General features: G+C 46.8%; 1 protein-coding gene across 1 annotated transcript; it reads right to left on the bottom strand.

The window, feature by feature from the left end:
- Positions 1-465: 465 nt before the first annotated feature.
- Positions 466-11,812, bottom strand: LOC126524605 (sulfotransferase 2A8-like). The gene is made up of 2 exons (XM_055067200.1): positions 11,664-11,812; positions 466-1,819 (listed from the first exon to the last, which is right to left on the bottom strand). Exon 2 carries the CDS (start codon positions 1,781-1,783, stop codon positions 800-802), a length of 984 nt encoding a protein of 327 aa, XP_054923175.1. The 5' UTR covers positions 1,784-1,819; positions 11,664-11,812; the 3' UTR covers positions 466-799.
- Between the last annotated feature and the right edge of the window lie 7,663 nt (positions 11,813-19,475).

Here is a 19,475-nt window from a genome sequence, read left to right as displayed (position 1 = left end):
TGGAGACTTTGTTTATTTTCGGTTGCATTCACTGAAATCATGACTTGCCTGTGCGACATTTATTTAAAGCTTGGCGCCAAATTTGTCATTTCCTACAGTTAGAAATGGTTAAACTTCAAATTCTGTATGTTGAATTATTTTCGGGAGAATATGCCAGTGCTTGTGCGGGCCACGAGCTGGTGTCCTTTATAGCCTTACCAATGTGGTCGTTTCAACAGTCACAGCTTCGATGAATAGAGTGAGTAGGTAGCGCACTTTATGAAGGTTTGCTGCGCTGGAGTTTATTAGGAGCCTAATTATTCTGCCAAGAACTTTTACCCGTCACTGTGGTGTGCCCTACAGACTATTCACAAACACGCAACTGCACATACTATAATAACGTAGTTTGGCTTCTGTCGTTGGCTAACTGTTTCAGACATTGTTGGCGTTCAATCCAGTAAGTAAAGGTGAGTGTGAGTCATGAGGTACTGATAAAATTATTATAACTCATTAGTTTATTCTCAGAACGTCTTCTGCAGTACAGAAAATGAAAATGACCGACGACTTTCACATGTGAGCATGCTTTAAAAAGTGTAATTTCTCAAACCTAAATAAGAACCTCAGAGAGAGGCTATGTCTAATCAGGCAAACCTTCCATTGCGAGCCCAGGGGACTCTAGGCTTCAAGGAGGTTTCTATTTACACGAGCCGACTTCTAACAAAGTCATTAAACATTTCAGAAGGAGAACCCCTCGCAGAAATAACTAGCGTCTGTTCAGTTCCTCATATCTGCGTTTGAAATACACGTTAGCAACTACGCATTAAGATACGGAAGAGTCCTGGTACACCGAAGATTGGCTGAGTACTGTGAACGCCTCCTTTCGAATGCCTTCCCACAGCTCCATAAACGATGCCTGATCCTCGTTTTCCTGTATTTTCTTCTCAAAACGGGCGAGCAGTTCAGGAGTGAAGTACTCTTTCCAGCCTCCCACTTTGGCTTCTTTTACCAACGCGTACTTTGTGTTGTCTCCATTGTAGCCTTCTTTACTCGTAATCTTATTCCTGACAAAGAGATCATTCCATTCCGCCGTCTCGTTGCCTTTGAGATTAAACACGATGACTTTCCTCATGTGTTCTGGTTTGGACCATTGAAGAATATTTTGTAGCATTTGCCGATTTTCGATCAGAGCCTTCTCGTATGTCTCACCCAAGAAGCTAGCAAGTCGCAAAATTGTGTCTTTAGTGTAATTCTTGAGCTCTTCGTAAGTCACGAAGAACACGTTCGGTTCGTCTTTGATGGCGTACGCAGATGCCACGTGGTCAAAGTAGCTTCCGTAGCCCAAGTCTCCCTCGATGAAGGGTTCGAAGAACTCTTCGAATGTGCCATCCTCGAACTGTGAGCTGCTGAGGTCTGTGGTCATTCGAAACTGCGAGACGCAGACGTCCCATGGGTTCCGAGCGATGTAGATGTACTTAGCGTCCTTGTTCATAAACTCTCGCATGAGTGGCTGATGCGTCACGAACAGTCTCACAGGTAGAGGCGACTCCCAGCCATCAGAATCCATATACTCGATTGCCCGGAAGTTTCCAGTGAACTCGTCGTAGGAGCTGATGGGTTTTCCTCCGTTGAGTATTAGCTGCGTGAGGTACTGAATCCAATGGGACCCACTTTTTGGGTAGGTGCTCTGCACAACGTCACCCTTGGCAGCGCGGAAAGAGAGACTTTTCCGAAATATAGCCGGATTAACCAGTGGGCACCTCGGAACACCGTCGATGACTTGCCGGTAGGGCCTTCGACCTGGCATGGCTGTTATTTCCCCCTTAAGGGCAGCGTAGGTGTCCTGTAAAGGAAAGAGACTGGTATAGTATCTGCACAGAAAATGAAGCTTCCGTGAGCAACAGTGGGTAGGTTCATTTCTGTGAAAACAGCCTTTGCTTCTAGTAGCTGTTGGGATGCTAAGCGTCTGCAACCCTGAATATGAAGGGAAGGATAGAGACATTCGACTGGAAAGAAAATTAGGCAGTACGCATTTTTCTCAAGAAGAAATGTGATGTATATCTGTGTCCCCCAAAACATTCAGGAACAGTGGTTTCGGATATAGTGAGTGGTAAGTGATTAGGGTAGTTCCTGAAGGTGCAAGAAAATTTTGTACCTATATGTTCCGTCGACCGCTTTATACAGGGTGTTGAAAATTAAGCTTTATGGTTTTCTTAAAATTAGGGACATGGAGACACGCGAAGACCACTTGTGCAATAACTTACGTGGCCAGGGAGACACAAGTTGAGATGATAATTATCGCTGTCAGCAGCACAATTAACTAAAATTGAATAATTACCTTTTTGTTAACTGCAGTCAGTGCGCATGTTTCTATTGAAAAGCTGGAGACTGTCATGTTTCTACACAGCATCAGTTGGAGGAGTTTTTCTGGCGTGTCTGTGCTCCGAGATATCTGGCTCCAAATTTTAATTGTCATTCCCATGATTACGCACGCAAAAGAGTTAGGAGCGGCGCAAATCTCCTCTCTGATGCGACGCGGTTGTTGCCTGCGGCGTTTAGTCTGACAACGGGGCGGATGCATTGGCAAAGATGATAACTGTCCCCTTTGCCCTTTCGGCTGGCGAAATGAAAAAAATCCAAGGACCCGAAATCATTATAGTAACAAGGGACCGCGCAGTTTGTAACGATGGTGGCAGCTGAGATGGCGAGATAATGGCATGAGCGCGGAAGCCGGAGGGCAGTGAGTGTGCGTAAAGGTGACTAGACGAGCGTGCATGGTGCTTGCGTGGGCTACACAAATAAAGTGACTGCTGATTTCTAAGTACTGTAAGTTTTATTGAAATCAAGAGCAACAACTGCATGGCAATCACTGCTGTCATATCTTCATTATTGATTATCTAGATTGTCACATTTGAATCCACCTTAATACTCCTGAATCCATCTTAATACAGTCACTAATCAATCATAAATGAACTTCGCTAATCAGTAATCATCTCTCATACACGGATAGACAAGCGTTTGGTCGCTTCTGGCCTTACTGGGTCACGTGATATTTTCTGTTCACAATGCGACCTTAAGACAGAGATCTAAAGGCTGTCGCCTCAAAACTGAAAAAAAAAAACGCAATGTGGACTAGCTAGAGCTCATCAGCTGCAATACCACGGGTATACTTGCCACTAGTTTTTTTCGGTGCCTTCATTCATTGTATGAATGACGCACACGTCGACGTAAGCTGAAAACAATAGCCCCTCTACAAGCCGCCATTTAAATTTTTAGTAAAACAGGCAACGGATCCTAACAATCGCGAAAAGTGCGATCCAGAGGCTCTATCTTCTCACATAAATGTTCACAGCGGAAAGCAGAATCTATAGTGCTGCATTTCCGACTGAATAACAACAGTTGGCGGCGTGCGAGGTGATAGAGTCACAGCAGAATATTAAGCATAGTGTGGACAACTCCATTTTTGTGCAATGTACGAATTGCCACCGCAAAATCACTGGTGACCAGGCCGCAAGAATTTAAAAATATGCAGCATTGCGGGATGCTTTGATGCGAGCAATAAGAAAGACGCCTCACTTCGCAAACAACATTGTTCTTTGTCGGAAGGAAGTTCTTTCAGCCAATGTTATGCAGCCACTACTTCCTGCGCAATCCGTCACGCTTTCCTTGTGGTATCATAAAAACTGCATGACCATCTTCAGGCTTCTTGCTGCAGTTATATGCGCAACAGCGCGGCATAGCGCTAGCACAGAGAGCAGGAAACACAGCGAACAACGTTCGCTAGGCCGAGCCAAAGTGCCGAGCCAGCCGAGCTGAGGCGAAAAATGGCGCGGACGAAAAAGAAAAACACAAGCAAAACGCAAGATCGGCGCATTTTCAAGGGCAACGCAGGGAGACCAATCGTCTTGCAAAAAAATGTGCGCAAGACCGCTTCCCGCATGGGGGACGCGCAAGGGGCGAGGAGGAGAAGGATAAAAGGTCGGGTGGCGGTGGCAGAGTTGAAAGAGTGACGGTACTTTCAAATTATCAAGGGATTTTAGCGACATCAAGCGAACGACGGCCTCTCCTCCTCCTCCCTCCAGCAGCTCTCCGCAACTCTGTTGAACGAGAGCACGTGCACTCTTTTGGCCTTCGTGACACGAACGAACGAGAGAGGTAACGATGCAAAACGATAGGTGCGCCCTGCCTCCCAGCTTCCAGATAGCCACAAGCATCCGATAGATGTACCAGATTGATCCAAACATCCAGTAAAAAAAGGGATGTCCTATGTGCATGCAAAGGGGGTCCCCCTTTGCACGCACATACGTCTAAGCGACGTACAGTGGCATCAAAGCTTTGAATGTCCGATGAACATCCATTTAGTTCGTTCATCAGACGTACAGCAGGCAAAGTTTTGGATGTCCAGGTAACGTCCATAACGTTTGTACTTTAGACATGCATTGTAGGCCCCCCAAAGCTTTTTTTCACATTGTCTACACGCGTTTCCGATTTCCACGTGGACGATGCTGCGCAGTTGGAGCCTAAAGTTTGGTGCAACGATCGCGCCGTATCATCAGCGATCATGTAATAGATGGCCGTAGACGTCCCATTTTTTTTTTGCAATTTATGAATATTTTGTTTCCGACTTTGGAAAAGTTATTGAGAACACAATGTACAGTATGTTTGGGAATGAACTGATATATATAGTAGAAAAAACTACATGACAATTATATCAAGGCACTCTGCTTTTGTTGAGCACCACCAAACTTTTTTAAACTGTGAAAAACTTCCCGTGTAGAAGTGATTGCGTGGCCTCCGACACTTGACACTCCATTTCGGAGGCCATGTGCGTCGAAAGCATTCTGGAAAGCAAGGAGCCGGAAGCACGCCACTAATTTTGCACTAAATGAAGAATGGTGTTTAAAGACGTCAGATAAGTTAAATGATTTAAAGAGATCTTATGCTGCATTATTGTCCAATTATCAATTATTCTCACAGCCGCGTGCCTGTCATACGTCACCATAATCGCAGCCATTGCAATAGCGTACCAAGCAAGCGTATGCGGGCTATGGTGTACTGGAAATAGATAGTGTGTCGTCCGGGGGTGAAAACGTGCCTCTTTTTGCGATGACGGCCGGAAGGAAGTGCTGGAGCGCGCCGGTATACTGCAGCGCCATGTGTCGCTGCAGCTTGGAGTCATTGCTGCCAAGAGGTAAAATAATGGTGCAGCACAGGGCCTCCGGGATTGGCAGTTATGGTTGTCGCGGAGGTCATGCATGTACGTTTCGAGCTCGCCGTTTGCTTGCTGTGGTTTTTCCTGCCACGTTCGCACATCGTTTACGCGCACGGCAAGCGCTGGGTTTGCAAATGTACTATGCGTGTGTGTGACTGTGCGTGTGTGTGTGCGCGCGCGCGTGCATTGAGGTTCCTGCATAACGATCACAAATCCGAGGTGCTTTAAACCGGGCACATTGAGAGCATTGGCTGTACTGTATTCTTGCCCTTCGGCGCCCTTTTACGGAGAGAAATGTCTAAACTTTAGCGGCTGCATTCGTCACAGAGCAGTTTTTTTTCTTGAGTGAAACCTGGCGACCGCTTTTCTGGCTGATACAAAATGAAAGGAATCCCGTGCTACCGACCAGGCACAGTGAAGGTGCTCTTTCCGGGCTTTTCATCCTCGTGTCTTTCGAAATACTCAAAAGATATGCGTGCTTACCGAACTGAACGAGCAGACGAGTGTTTGTTTGTCTTCTGCAACCGAAACGCTGAGCCATTGGCCGAGCACACGGTCAGGAACACTGCCTGATCTGTGGTCGGAAACGTGCAAGCATAGACGGCGTTATTAATGTATCCTAGCAGCTTGTGTTATTTAATTTTTGCGAATTATAAGAATTTCAGTTATGTTTCGAGAGCGTCTTAATTTATAAATGCAGACTGTTTTGCACATCATGTTTAAATTTCGCGGGCTACGCACGCTGGTCGAACGCAGCGCCCTACTGGTGGCGTCATCGCAGAAGCATCCCCAGTTCTCCCATTGTTTTCCCTACGGATGACACAATGCCCCATTTTATACACCATGTGCGGCCATGTGTGAGCTTGTGTTCCAATGCTGGCACTGAGCTTTCTCTATGGCTGAGCCGTGATGCTCTATGCTGTACTCACTGAAGTGCTGCAGAATATAGCGCCAACCTTTCCGTTCTCACAACGAACCACTTTTAGGTTGCGGTGCTGATGCTGTGACACTACATTTCATATTCTCGCCATGTCTGCAGTGGTGTCCGGTCGTCAGCAGGCACATGGTTTTCAAGGTATGTCGGTGGTTTGTTTTTGTACTATCTTCTCTTTTATGCCGGTAATGAGTGCTTAGCATGGGTCGGAATAGCTGATGCCCTGCGGTTTCGGCAGTACCCTTCAAGGCATGTCGGTGGCGTTTCTTCTAGGAATAGTATTAAACTGAGCCAAATTGTGCATAGCTAAGACTAGTTACCACAGCTGAAGTGCAACCCGAAACAAATGGCGATGGAGAAGCAACGTTCTTCTTTGTCTCCCTTCGTCCCGTGTTTCAGTTCTTCTCATACTCGTCCTAGTCTTCTTTGTACTGTACGTGCTTCGCGCGGTCCGTAGGTATTGTGCACAACAGCACAATGGTTTCAGTGGTTCTGGCACACGTTTTTGATAGTGGGGCTCGATGTTGTGAGGTAGTCACCCTTCATGCATTGCTTGGGAGATTTTTTGTAATAAGGGCTGTCTGTAGAACAAAGTGATATTTTGCACGCTTTGTTGCTCCTCTGTACTTTTACATAGCTCCTGTGTATAGCGTGCAGTGTTACGTGCTCTTATCATTTGTAGGCACAAGCCATGTACTTTCACGTGTTCTTGAACAGTCGATCTTTTCGAACATTATATAAAGCTTTGCTGTGCTCTACTGCTTGCAAGGACAATATTATTGTCAGTGGTGCTATTTAAGCAGATACCTTAGGTCTGCTCCCATGATAAAGATGCTATAGGTGTGGATTTATACTCCGAGATTTTAACCTAATCACTGAATTTAGAGAAGCTGAAAACCGGTTACTTTAGGGTGTCTTAAGCTACCTTGTATGTCTTACCCACGCATTAAGAATGTGCCTTCACTTGAAGCCCATGCTTGTTTTGGTCGAGATAAAGCCCGACACGAACGCGCCCAAGAGAGACAGTGAGTGTCTTTGGCACGTTCGTACCTGTCGTTATAGTGACAGTCAAGCATGGGCCTCAAGTAAGGGTGAATATCGAAATGCGGGGTGTGTAATAAGCAATGTGTTTGCATAGTTGTAAAGATTTTGTCCTCTTTTTCACGTTTAGGATGCTCAAGTTAGCCAGCAAGAGTGTGATCTTCAAAGTACCGTCCGCCCTCCAGCCCCACATAGCATCGTACCGTGTGCCTTTAGGAGCGATGACAAATTTTCTTCTTCTTTTGAGATTGGTACCGGTCTAACCTGTAGTCATGGTAATGCGTACAACGCTAAGCCTCACGATCTTCAGCGCCCAAAAATAATATTCCTTTTGAAGTCGCAACCTTAAGATGAGCACTCACTGCAACATGTTTCCTTGGCAGTGCTGCTGCGCGGGCCAATGCAATTAACCACTGCTGCTATGTTGAGCCCCGTGTTCGAACACCAACCAGATAACGCTAGAGAGATGTAGATGCAGCAGCTTGTCTCCAGCATCAGCTGAATCAATGCTTTGGCCTTTCGTGGCACCTGACTGCATTTTAAGCAGTGCTGTTTGTTATCAAAAATGTGACAAATATAGAATCCTGCTACGTGATGTAAGGCTGAGTGTACGGAAAGCAGTGAAACAGTTTAAAAGGAAAGGGCTGATTTCTTACTGCTACAAGTTGCTCAGCACTCTCAGCAGCGTGGTGTGGCGTGGCACCACTGCATTTGGTTGACTAGTGCATGCCAAGTGTGCTGTGGTACCAGGTAACCACTAACTGCAATTACATTGACCTCCCTTATGGTCCATGAATCTACACACTAATTGGCTGTAGTCTCACTCGCATGGAAATATGGTATAAATATTATACTCGAATACCTTATAGAGCATACCATTTTTGTACTTATACTGTATGATTACTTTTTCGAGGAAAATGACTTCCTCGTCGAGTGAGAACAATACGTTAAAAGTATATTTTTATGCAGCAGCTGTGTTCCGAATTTTTCTCCTTTACGGAGAAGCTGATTTGGCACCCTTTCGCTGCAGGGGGTTGCCTGCTTCTCTTACAGAATTTATCATTGTACTAATGTATTGGCGGTTTTCAGATTGTTTTTCCTATAGAATATATTGCTGTGTTGGGCCTTCAGCTGTTGCTCTCCTTTATGTTTCACTACATTGTTTCTATTTCTTTCTTTTGGTGAATACAAGACTAGTCAAACAGTGCTTTGATGTTTCAATATGTGAATTTTCTTTTTGTGCATGAGAATGAAGTCTGATAATGTGCCATTTGTGTTGTACTTTACTGGAGAGAATGCAACTAACAGTGCACTGTGAGAAGTATTCCATTGCAAGTGTTGCTTTTAAGAGGAGGCTTTAGCTCTGGTGCTCCTATCTAAATACATGTAAAATGAGAATCCGTTTTTCTCGGCAACCATTGCACCATTTGACGAGGTTTGTTACATTTAAAAGACAAATTTAAAATATAGTGACTGTTGGTTTCGAATTTTTGATATACGTTGTTAATTTTTTATAAAAATTGGCGAAAATCATAAATTTTTCGAAAGACGTAGCTATCAAGTTTACAGCTCTGTAAGTAATCAACGAAAAATGATAATACAATTATGTGAAATGCATATAATTGTACATCCAAAGCGGACAAAATTGATGTGTTACACATGAATCTCAAAAAACTTAATAACATGGAAATGCAGCTTTTGCAGAACCCTTGTAAACAACGTAATAAGTTCACGTAAGATGTAAAATGACATATCTAATTTTATCCGCTTTGAATGTTCTAATGGATGCCGTTCACAGAACCGCGATATCTGTTCTTGATGCAGAGCTATGATTTATTAAACTTCGTGCTTCTATTTTTTTCAAACTTCCCAATTTTTAAAAATTCTTGTAACAAGATTAGGGCCCTAAATGGAAATTTCGCTTCCAGTAGTCACGAGAATTTAACTTTCTCTCTCATATGCAAAACATTTCATTAAAATCGGGTCCAGGGGTTATCTCAGAAAAATGTTTCTACGTTTTACATGTACTTGAATAGGCCACGTCAGAGTTGGGCCCGAGCTAAAGCTTATTCTTAATGTCTTACTTTATTTATCCTTTAGTATGTTTATGCTTAGCTGTTATGTATATGTGGTATTCTTGTATTGGTTCGTGCGTTAAGTGCTGATTGTGCTTTTCAGAAACCAAGACATGGCATTAGGTTGTATTTTTACTGTTTACTTTATCTTCATGAGACAGCTGCAGTCTGCCATTGTATTTCACTGCAAATATTGCTTACATCGTTACGTACTTGTCAAACGGTTGATACCAGTAAGAAATTTTACAATAAAAATGCTGGTGGTGACAACGAACGTTTTTCTTCGCTTAGTAACAGTGGCACTTTGATTTGTTGTCCCAAACATTCCAGGACTGTCTGAGAAGCCGCGTACGCCAATAATCACTGGCTCCAGTAGCCTTTCAAGCAGTCTGGGGCAGTCTGGGACAACAAGTTGAATAGGCACAGTGCATGCATGCATGATGAATAAAAGAAATAGCCAAAGATAGTACAACGCACATCCAGTGGATATATATTAGATGTTGCAGATATAGTCACGTGTAGTACAATGGATTCCTGTGGATGTTGTGGACGTCTCTTAGATGTTGCATATATCCAGCCCTGACATCCCCACAACGTACCACTTACATGATCTGGATGCATTCGCGATGATCCATAGTACATCCATACAATGTTTTTTGGATAAATCTGGATATCTAATGGACATACTGAATGCCCAAGGTGCACCATATAATGCATATCTAATGGATGTATCTGGCTATCTGGACTGTCCTCGTCACTCGGTTGCGTGAGAGCTTGCTCAACCGAGTTAGCTGTTTCGCTGGGCACAAGTTCACCAAGTGAAGTTAGTTTCGTGACTTGCGCTGTGCCAGTATAGTTGTTCACCTCCACTATAACGGGACAATCTACCCGTCTGCATGCACATTCTTGTTACTATCAATTAAAAGAAAGATGGGGAGTTAGGCACGCAAGGTAATGAGTAGGGGAGGTGCCAGTTGATATATGAGGACATCATAAAGAAGCGCAGTCGAGGACGGCGGATAACTAAGTGGTGTGACGAAATTGGGAAATTCACAGGCATAAAATGTGGTAGATGGGGCAAGACAGGGTTAATTGGAGATCAGTGGGAGATGCTTTCGTCCTGCAGAGGACCTCGATAGCCTGATAGAATGCGGGCATGCGCACGTATGTGAATTCGTGAGCTGTATGAGAGGGAGCACTAAATTCCTTTTTAATTAAGCAACCATTACTGGAAATGCGCGATTTCAAATGTAACTTGAAGCGTAAAAGCAGCTCACGGGTCGAAGATTTCGTCTAATTCGCCACCCCTCGTGGTTGCTCAGTGGCTGTGGTGTTTGGGCTGCTGAGCACGAGGTCGCGAGATCGAATCCCGGCCACGGCGGCCGCATTTCTATGGAGGCGAAAACAGTCGTGTACTTAGACTTAGGTGCACATTAAAGAACCCCAGGTGGTCAAAATTTCCGAAGTACTCCACTACGGCGTGCCTCATATTCACAAGCTGGTTTTGGCACATAAAACCCCATATAATTTTTTTTTAATTCGCCACGTTTACGCGAGGCAAATGTGTTTTTCAATAGGGCCTCTTAAATAGAAACGTGAGTAATTTGCGTAATTGAAGCATGCATGTCGATAAATGAAATACAGAAATACATAGACACATTGGAAAGTTCAGTCAGCAGACCCGTAGCTATACCAGGGTAGGACATCGTTCTCGCATTGTTCATCGTTATTTGCGTATGGTAATTTCGCTTTCTGGAAACAGACCGATAGTTAATTTTCGCACGTGCGGGGAGGGGGGAAGAAACTATTCCCCCACTTTCCGAGCGGCGCCTGACTTTAAGCCTTGAGACGGCAAAATATATCCTAAGGCTGCATCCGGAGCGTAACTTTTAATTCGCGCCACAGCATGGTTGCCTCTCGGCACTGAGGCCAACAACAGGGGACTCTTTCCTTCGCCTCCACAAGATGCCGCTAACGTCACACAATTCGAAGTGCCCTGGCCTATACTTCTAAAGGGAGCAAGTATATGGGAAGCAGCAGGTGCGTGGAGGCTTGTCGTGGCCATGACGCGGTCGTCGGCACTCGGAACATTGCAACTCGCGCGGCAAAATGCCTGCAAACATGCGAGGGCTGCCATTCGCGACATGCTTTGAACAGCCTGCCTCGTGAAGTTTACAATCACCGCTTATTCCGAAACGTTCACTATGGCGGCTACGGCTCTTATGCAATAGGGTTGGTCAAGAGTTCGGAAGCGAAATACTTTCCAGCCGACCAGGCTGCACTCTTAGGCTTATCTCACAGAAAACACGAAGAGCGTAAGACTACGCGTAACATAGCGAAACCTCCATAGTTTCACGCTGTCAGGTGCGCCATTTCAGGTTTCATCTCACACGAAAATATTAGTAGATAAATCGGCGGTACTCACAAAGGATAGTGTCGCCAACCAAGGTAACACAGATCGCTGCACCGGCCCTGTTTCGAGAACCACTTGCAGTGTAAGCACGGCAGGAGAGCAGCAGCCCAGAGAAAGATAGCATAGGAATGCACGAGCGGATAGAGCCACGAGAGCCCAGCGGCCGAGTTGACCGTAGCGCACCAAGTCTTCGGCACTGATACCTGATCTACACTTCCAGTTTCGGTTTCGGGTGCGCGCGTTATCAACGCGAAACTTGCACGCGTTACTCCGGCTGCACTTATCGGCGCGGCATTTGTTTTGCTTCTGCTGCTCAACCACGCGCGCTCTTAGTGGGATATCGTTTTGTTATTTAGAAAAGATGTTTGCGAACGTTCTTTACAAGCCTCCATCAAATCTGCGCCACGTGTAATTTCATAAAGTAGATGCAAGGCGCCTTGTGAATACAAGGAAATGTTCATTTTGCTGTATATAAATACTCGTTCAGGCTTTTTGTGCGTTCATCCAACGCTTTGGCACCAGTGAGTAGTAGTTCTCCTACGAAGCTCCATCGGACGGCGTAAGCTAAAAAAATAAATTACAAGCATGCGTCGCTTTGGTATTTAGACCTCATACGAATACTGCGTGTAGAGGCGAAACACGCGTGAGTGCTGAATGCGCAATATTACAAAGAAAAGCGATTCGGTTAAACGTATATGGCGTAGAAGGTACCCGTATCCTCCCAAATAATACAAAATATGAAGAAACCATCTTGTTTCCAAGCATTTCCACGCTGCCGGGAATTATTTTCTGCACTTTATAAGCATAAATACACAGGCAACTTGGTCTCAGCCGACGCGATGGTACGCTACGTCTCTGTCTGTCGAAACGGCTTGATGGAGAAAGGTAAGCGCCCAATAGAGTAAATGAAAGTATGCGCTTTTTCACGGTCAAACAGACATACTGACTACTGCCATGTGGCAGCACTTGCTGAACAATGTAAGTCCGTTCAAACTGTATGTAGATGATCACCTTGCTAATTTCGTTACAAGTCGATGACACATAAGGTTCATAACCTGAGATCCGTACGGGTTTCTGTAGGTTCGGTTCACATACGAGAATAGTGGAGAATCGATTGGTTAAAGCGTAATGGCGAAAATCAGCAATACGAGATTTCAGTCCACGGGCATTCCATTGGATAACAGACGCTTGCTTGACTTTTCTGAAGAACGGCTGACGCGGTAGAGCCATTGTGCTTGCTATTCGAGGCTCGCAAGGACCGGATCCAGACCGTCCAGCACGTGCAGTGCACCCAGAGCAGATGGCGTCTGCATGGCAATCATCAGCACGCGAATGACTTTCATTGGAGACTGAATTATAGCGATTACTTGTTTGTCTTGTCCTCGCACGCTATGTGTGCCGTCATTGGGGCGTTGATACTTCAGCATCGATCTTTGTTCTGCTGGAGGGCTTAATGTCGGAAGTGCAGGCCAGGCGTTTGCAGAAGACGTATTCAGTGCGTCACCAGACGCCTTGTTGCTAGTGTGGGTGAGCGTCTTGGTAGCACCAGCTGTTGGCAGCAGCGTCTTTCTTACGACGGTCTCAGTATTTCTAGTAGACGAAGATCGCCTGCGGTGGGCACGACGCCGTCGCACTTTGGCGGCGGCATCTCTGTGCGTGGAGTATTTGTTTTAGAACGTTCAGCTCTGTCCTGTGTCTCGGGCACTCTTTCAAAGATGCTTTATGAGGACCAGAGCAATTCGCAGACTTCAAATCTAGCCGCACGGCAAGCAACAGCGCTGTGCTGCCCAGAGTATTTTGGCCACAAGGTCGAGAGAGAGAGAGAATGAAGAGGAAAGGAAGGGAGGTTAACCAGATATGAGTCTCCGGTTTGCTACCCTACACTGGGGATGGGGGATAGGGGTTAGAAAGATGACAGAGAGGAAAACGCAAAAAAAAAGGAAAAAGAACACGCACACATGGAGGCACACATACACAAAAGGCGTTCCAGTTAAAGTCGTTCACACAGGCCGGTCGATCGCAAAAAGCGCAATAGCGCTTGCACGGCCTTCTTCTGTGACGGTAGGTCCTTTCGATGTTGTAGAATTCTTTTTTCGGATAGCGCTTGGTCGTCCAGTTGGTCAAGTTCATGGCGAAGGCGTGCCCTCTGTGTACTGTACTGTGGGCAGGCACACAAAATATGGCCAATTGATTCTTCATGGCCGCAGTGGTCACAGGTTGGGCTGTCGGTCATCCCTATGCGGAATGCATAGGCTTTAGTAAAGGCAACGCCCAACCGAAGTCGATATAAAAGCGTGGCGTCTCTACGGCGAAGCTGTGATGGCGCTCGAAGACTTAGTGTTGGATCAAGTGAGTACAGTCGCGTGTTTCTTAAATGTGGCTCATTCCATTGTGACGCGGTGCACTGCCGAGCAAGTAGGCGGAGCTTCCGTGCTGCGTCAGTTCTAGAATGAGGAATTTCGACGTGGCGCTCCTCAGTATGGGCTGAGCGGGCAGCGTGATCTGCCCGTTCATTGCCGATAATCCCGCAGTGACTTGGAAGCCACTGAAAGGTTATCTCATGGCCTGCTTCACTTATATGTTGCAACGCCTCTGTAATATGGAATATTAGTTGTTCGTGTGGTCCGCGTCGTAAAGGTGACAGTAGAGACTGCAGTGCCGCCTTCGAATCGCAGAATATTGTCCATTTATGTGGTGGTTCATCACCAATGTGATGAAGGGCAGTAAAGAGCGCTGCGAGCTCTGCTGCCGTCGATGTTGTCGCGTGGGTCGTCTTAAATTTGATTGTTGTAGCTTTCGCTGGTATGACGATTGCCGCCGCGGAGCTCCTTGGAAGGACAGATCCATCAGTGTAAATATGCGTAGAATCACGGTAATTCTCGTACAAATGTAGTAGCGTGAGCTGTCTAAGGGCTGGCGATGATAGATCAGCTTTTTTCGAGATACCAGGTATTGTGAGGTTGATTTTTGGCTGAGCGAGGCACCATGGAGGAATCGAAGGTCTCGCAGCCGGGGTGAAACAAGCTGGCAATGATTCATCATGTGTGGTTATCGTCCGGCTGAAAGATGTGTGTGGTCTGTCCGCTGTTAGGGAGGCCAAGTGGTGACGAGGAGTCCTGGTCAGATGCCTTATATGGGTCCTGAGTACTTGAATTTCAATGTGGGTCCTGACAAGGTGATCTCCAGCGATTCCTATTGTAGCCACTGTTGAAGCACTCTGAGGCAGGCCTAGACAGATCCGGAGCACTTGACCCTGAAGACTTTGTATTGTGCGTAGATTTGTTTTACCTGTGTTGTTTATTGCTGGCAAGCTGTATCGCAGAAATCCTAGGAAAAGAACCCTGTACAGTTGCAACATCGCACTTGGCGACATTCCCCAGGTCTTGCCAGCGAAAAACTTGAAGAGGTGACAGATGCCTGTCAACCGTTTTTTCACGTATGATACGTGTGGGCTCCATGACAAGTCCCTGTCGATTATGACACCTAGGAACTTATACGATCGGACCCGTCGTATTATTTGGCCATTTATCATTACATTGTAGTTGGCCATGGGTTTGCGCGTAAATGGCACTAGTGCGCATTTCTCTGAGGAAATTTCCAGGCCTCGATTACGAAGGTAGAGAACAGTTTGTGTGGCGGCTCTCTGAATTCTCGCTCGCAACTGTAGGCGTGTTACTGCAGACGTCCATATGCAGATGTCATCCGCGTACATTGATAGCCTGACTGTAGTTGGCACGTGCTCAAGGAGAGCAATTAGTGTTAGATTAAATAACACAGGGCTAAGTACACCGCCCTGGGGGACGCCGCGGTAGCTATAATGTAGACAAGTATGGCCTTCTGCGGTGCTTACAAAAAAGGATCGCATGGATAAATAACTCCGTATCCATTTAAACATCCGACCACCCACTCCTACCTCTGCGAGAGCAGAGAGGATGGCTTCATGCGTAACGTTGTCATACGCCCCTTTAACGTCGAGGAATAAAGAAGCGCAGAGACGCTTACGGCATTTCTCATGTTGAATGTAGGTGACCAGGTCGACGACGTTATCGATCGATGATCGACCACGTCGGAAGCCCGCCATGGCATCTGGGTAGGTGTTGTGGTACTCCAAGTACCACTCCAGGCGTCCTAGGACCATCCTCTCCATTACTTTGCCGACACAGCCCGCCAACGCGATCGGGCGATATGATGAGAGTTCCAACGGCGACTTGCCAGGCTTCAGCAGTGGAACAAGGCGACTTGTCTTCCAGGTTGTTGGCAGTGTGCTATCTCTCCAAGAATCATTGTACACCTCAAGGAGAACTCCTCTCGCTCACTCACCCAGGTGGCACAGAGCTCGGTAGGAAATTCCGTCAGGTCCTGGCGCTGATGTGCGGCTACACAAAGCTAATGCTGCCTTAAGTTCGTGGATTGAGAATGGTAGATCCATCCGGTGATCACGTGGTGGCGGACAGTTACTCGAAGGCGATAATATGGTGGTAACTGTGAGTTGGCCGGATAATCTGGCGCAGAAATCCTCTGCCACGTCAATCTCCGATCTCTTTTGAGAGAGGGCAAGCGCCTTGAATGGGAATCGCTGTACGGGGAGTGTCCGGAGACCACGCACCGTTCTCCATAGTTGCGATAAAGGCTTGCGCGGATCTAGCGACTCGCAGAAGGCAGTCCAACGTTGCGATTCGAGCTTGTCTAACCGGCGCTGTATCTTCTTTTGCGTGCGCCTGGCGGTCCGTAGATCGTCCATTGTTTTCGTACGTCGGTATCTTCGTTCAGCACGTCGTCGTATTGCTCGAAGTCGTTCTAGTTCCACATCAAATTCGTTCAGTTTCGAAAAGCATGTTAAAGTGCGCATAGTGTCTTGCACCGCGCCCTTGATTGCCTCTTCCAAGTCGAAAGATGGATTGGCGTCGCAGTGTTCTTCCATAATAGACTGAAATTTAGGCCAGTCCACTCTTTGGATCGTATCCCGTATTTTGGAAGGGGACAATCCTCTGATCTTGATGTACGTGGGGATATGGTCGCTTCCGTGCGTCTCTATGTCCGCAAACCACCCTGCATGTCTGACAAGGCTTCGTGAGACGAAAGCCAAGTCAAGACAGCTGCTGTAGGTGGAGCCACGTAAGAAGGTAGGACTTCCATCATTCAGCAGCCAAAGTTCATTACTGGAGGCGAAAGATACCAGAGCTCTCCCTCTTGCGTTGATCATCGGCCTTCCCCAGAGTGTATGATGGGCGTTGAAATCCCCAGTGATGACCCAGGGATTGGAGGTTGAGGAAAAGATGTCTTGCAGACTTTTGTAATCAAATCGACTTGACGGAGATAGGTAGGCGCCGACAAAAGTAAAGGCCAAATTCTTTTTCCTTACGTTTAGGCATATATATTGGTTATTGTCATTAGGTGGTACAGGCTGATGAGTGTAGGTGAGGTCACGGCGAATACACACCAAAACCTTACTGTTTTCATAAACAGTTGACGACATAAATAATTCATATCCGGAAAGCCTGATTGTATTCGATAAGTTCGGCTCGCAAATGACGATAATTGGAAACATATTGGCGTACACGAAGCGACGGAAATCCGAAAGGCGCGCTCTGAGTCCGCGCGCATTCCACTGAAAAATAGCTGCTTGTCGGACCTCTTCCCTAAAAGACCGTGGCTGTGGAGCCATGATCTACTCAAGGGTTGCAAGCACCGGACTCAGAGCGTCCAGTACTTGAAGCGCACTTCTGGCAGACGGTGTGTGCATGTTGCTTAGCAACACGCGAATGGCATTCATTAAAGGCCTAATAAGTGCTATCACTTGCTCATCTGTTTTCCGTGACTCCTCGGATACAGCACCTTGCTGTACTGGGGGCGGCTTCTTCTGCGGCTCTTCTGGCGGTCGTGTACGTGGAAGTGGCGGCCATTTCTTTGTGGAGAGAGATCTGGCAGTTTTCTCCCTTCCAACATCGGTGTTCGGAGGGCTGGAAACTTCCGCTGGTGATGCTGCTTGACGAGTTGACTGTTCCGGAAAACTTGATGTTTTCCGTCGTGAAGACCTTCGACGGTGACGTCGTCTTCGCCGTACTTTCACAGCAGCCTCTTTGTGGGTAGAGCTGTCTCTGACCATTTGTTTAAGAATGGTGATCTCTTTCTTGATCTGGGGACAGTCTTTGGAAGAGGCGCAGTGATCACCCTGACAGTTAGGACACTTCAACTTGATTGCGCTGCAGTTGTCTTCTGAGTGGGGTTCGGCACATCGAGGGCACACGGCCGAATTTCTGCAGACACCCTTCACATGGCCAATCTTCTGACAATTGAATCATTGCATTGGTCTTGGAATAAATGGTCGAACCTGGTGGCGAAAGTGGCCGACCTTCACGTAGGGTGGAAGGCAGTCGCCTTTGAACGTTATTCTCACGCAACGTGTGTTGCCGAGGCGACAAACATGCACAATGACGTTGCGTTCACTTGCTGGTTTTATAAGAACTGGGAGGTCTGCATTAGGAATTTCATTGTCAATGTCATAGATGACTCCTGTTATTGTGGCACCATTCGTTGGCATGATGGATCGGACCTTGATGTTTCCCAGCTGCGTTACATGTTGTAGTATGGTCAGCGCGCTCGGGTTCATCACATCGATTGCCAGGATGTTTCGCCTAGTGTTTATCCTGACATCCTTGATCTCGTTTGGCACAGTGTTTTCGAGATACACGGAGAGTGCTTGCCTGTTGAGGACGCGCAGGTTGTCGGTAGCGTTCTGTGGCACAAACAGGATGGAGTGAGGCCATCGTTGAGGCGCTGTTTTCACAGTGTTCGAGCTGGACGCCGAAGATGAGTTGATCATTCTTCGTTTGGCCTTGCGGTACTGGACAAGTCGAAAGCCGTCTTCCGAGGACTCGTCACCTGATGCGGAGTACAGCTCTGTGTCCTCGCTACCACTCGATGTATTTCCTCGCTTCCTCGAACCGATGTCCGCGGGTGAACGGGAACCGGGAGGGTCCTCGGGGTGTTGTACATCCATGACCGCGATGGAGGGGGCAGTAGACCCCACAGGTGCAGTGAGAAGTCCAGAAAATCACGGAGACGGGCGAGATGTATTCCGCAAGAGAAGCACTTCGTCTTCCAAGGTCGAATTTTTGCATATGCTGCTGACATGCCTTATCTTCAAGCAATTACGGCACTGAAGTGGTTGTGGAACGAACGGTCGCACTCAATGACGAAACAATCCAACTTTCACGTGTGACGGCAAGGTTCTACCTTTGAAGGTCATCCCCACACTACGTAATTCTCCTATGCGACAGATTTCAATAATGGTGATATCTGCTGTGGCGGGTTTAACCAATATAGGCAGATTGATGTCGTTCATTTACTCATCGACATCATAAATCACACCTGATGAAGTATCGCTGTCTTGTGGTATCATGGTGCGAACATTAATCTTTCCCAGCACTTTGACGGTTCTCAAGATACCCAGCGCTGCTCTGTCCCTGACATCGACCGCGAGAATGTTCTTACGGGTGTTGATTCTCACATCTGTAATCTCATTCGCAACAAGAGCCTCCAGTGTGACAGATATAGCTTGCCTGTTTAGCCGATTCAGGTCGTCGGTCGGCGTCACGGGCAAGAAGAGGATGGTATGAGCTGCTTCATTGTTCTTTGTCATCGCTGTCGTCCTTGTTGAAGGCGAGGAAGCAGTGACGATTCTCCTCTTTCCTTTTTGCCTCACAGCTGTCAAATAGTCACCGTCATCCGATAGATCCTACAACATGGTGTCCTTGCCACCTGTGTCGCTCATGAGGTGGTGGCGTTTCCCTAGGAGCGCTTGACGTAGTGACGTCCGTCTCA

Source organism: Dermacentor andersoni, chromosome 3 (assembly GCF_023375885.2).
Source record: "Dermacentor andersoni chromosome 3, qqDerAnde1_hic_scaffold, whole genome shotgun sequence".
NCBI classification, from domain to species: Eukaryota; Metazoa; Arthropoda; class Arachnida; order Ixodida; family Ixodidae; genus Dermacentor; species Dermacentor andersoni.
This window is presented reverse-complemented; position numbering and strand designations above follow the sequence as displayed.

Coding starts and splice junctions, on each gene's coding strand:
- LOC126524605 (XM_055067200.1), bottom strand. CDS start 1,783: ATGCCAGGTCGAAGGCCCTACCGGCAAGTCATCGACGGTGTTCCGAGG.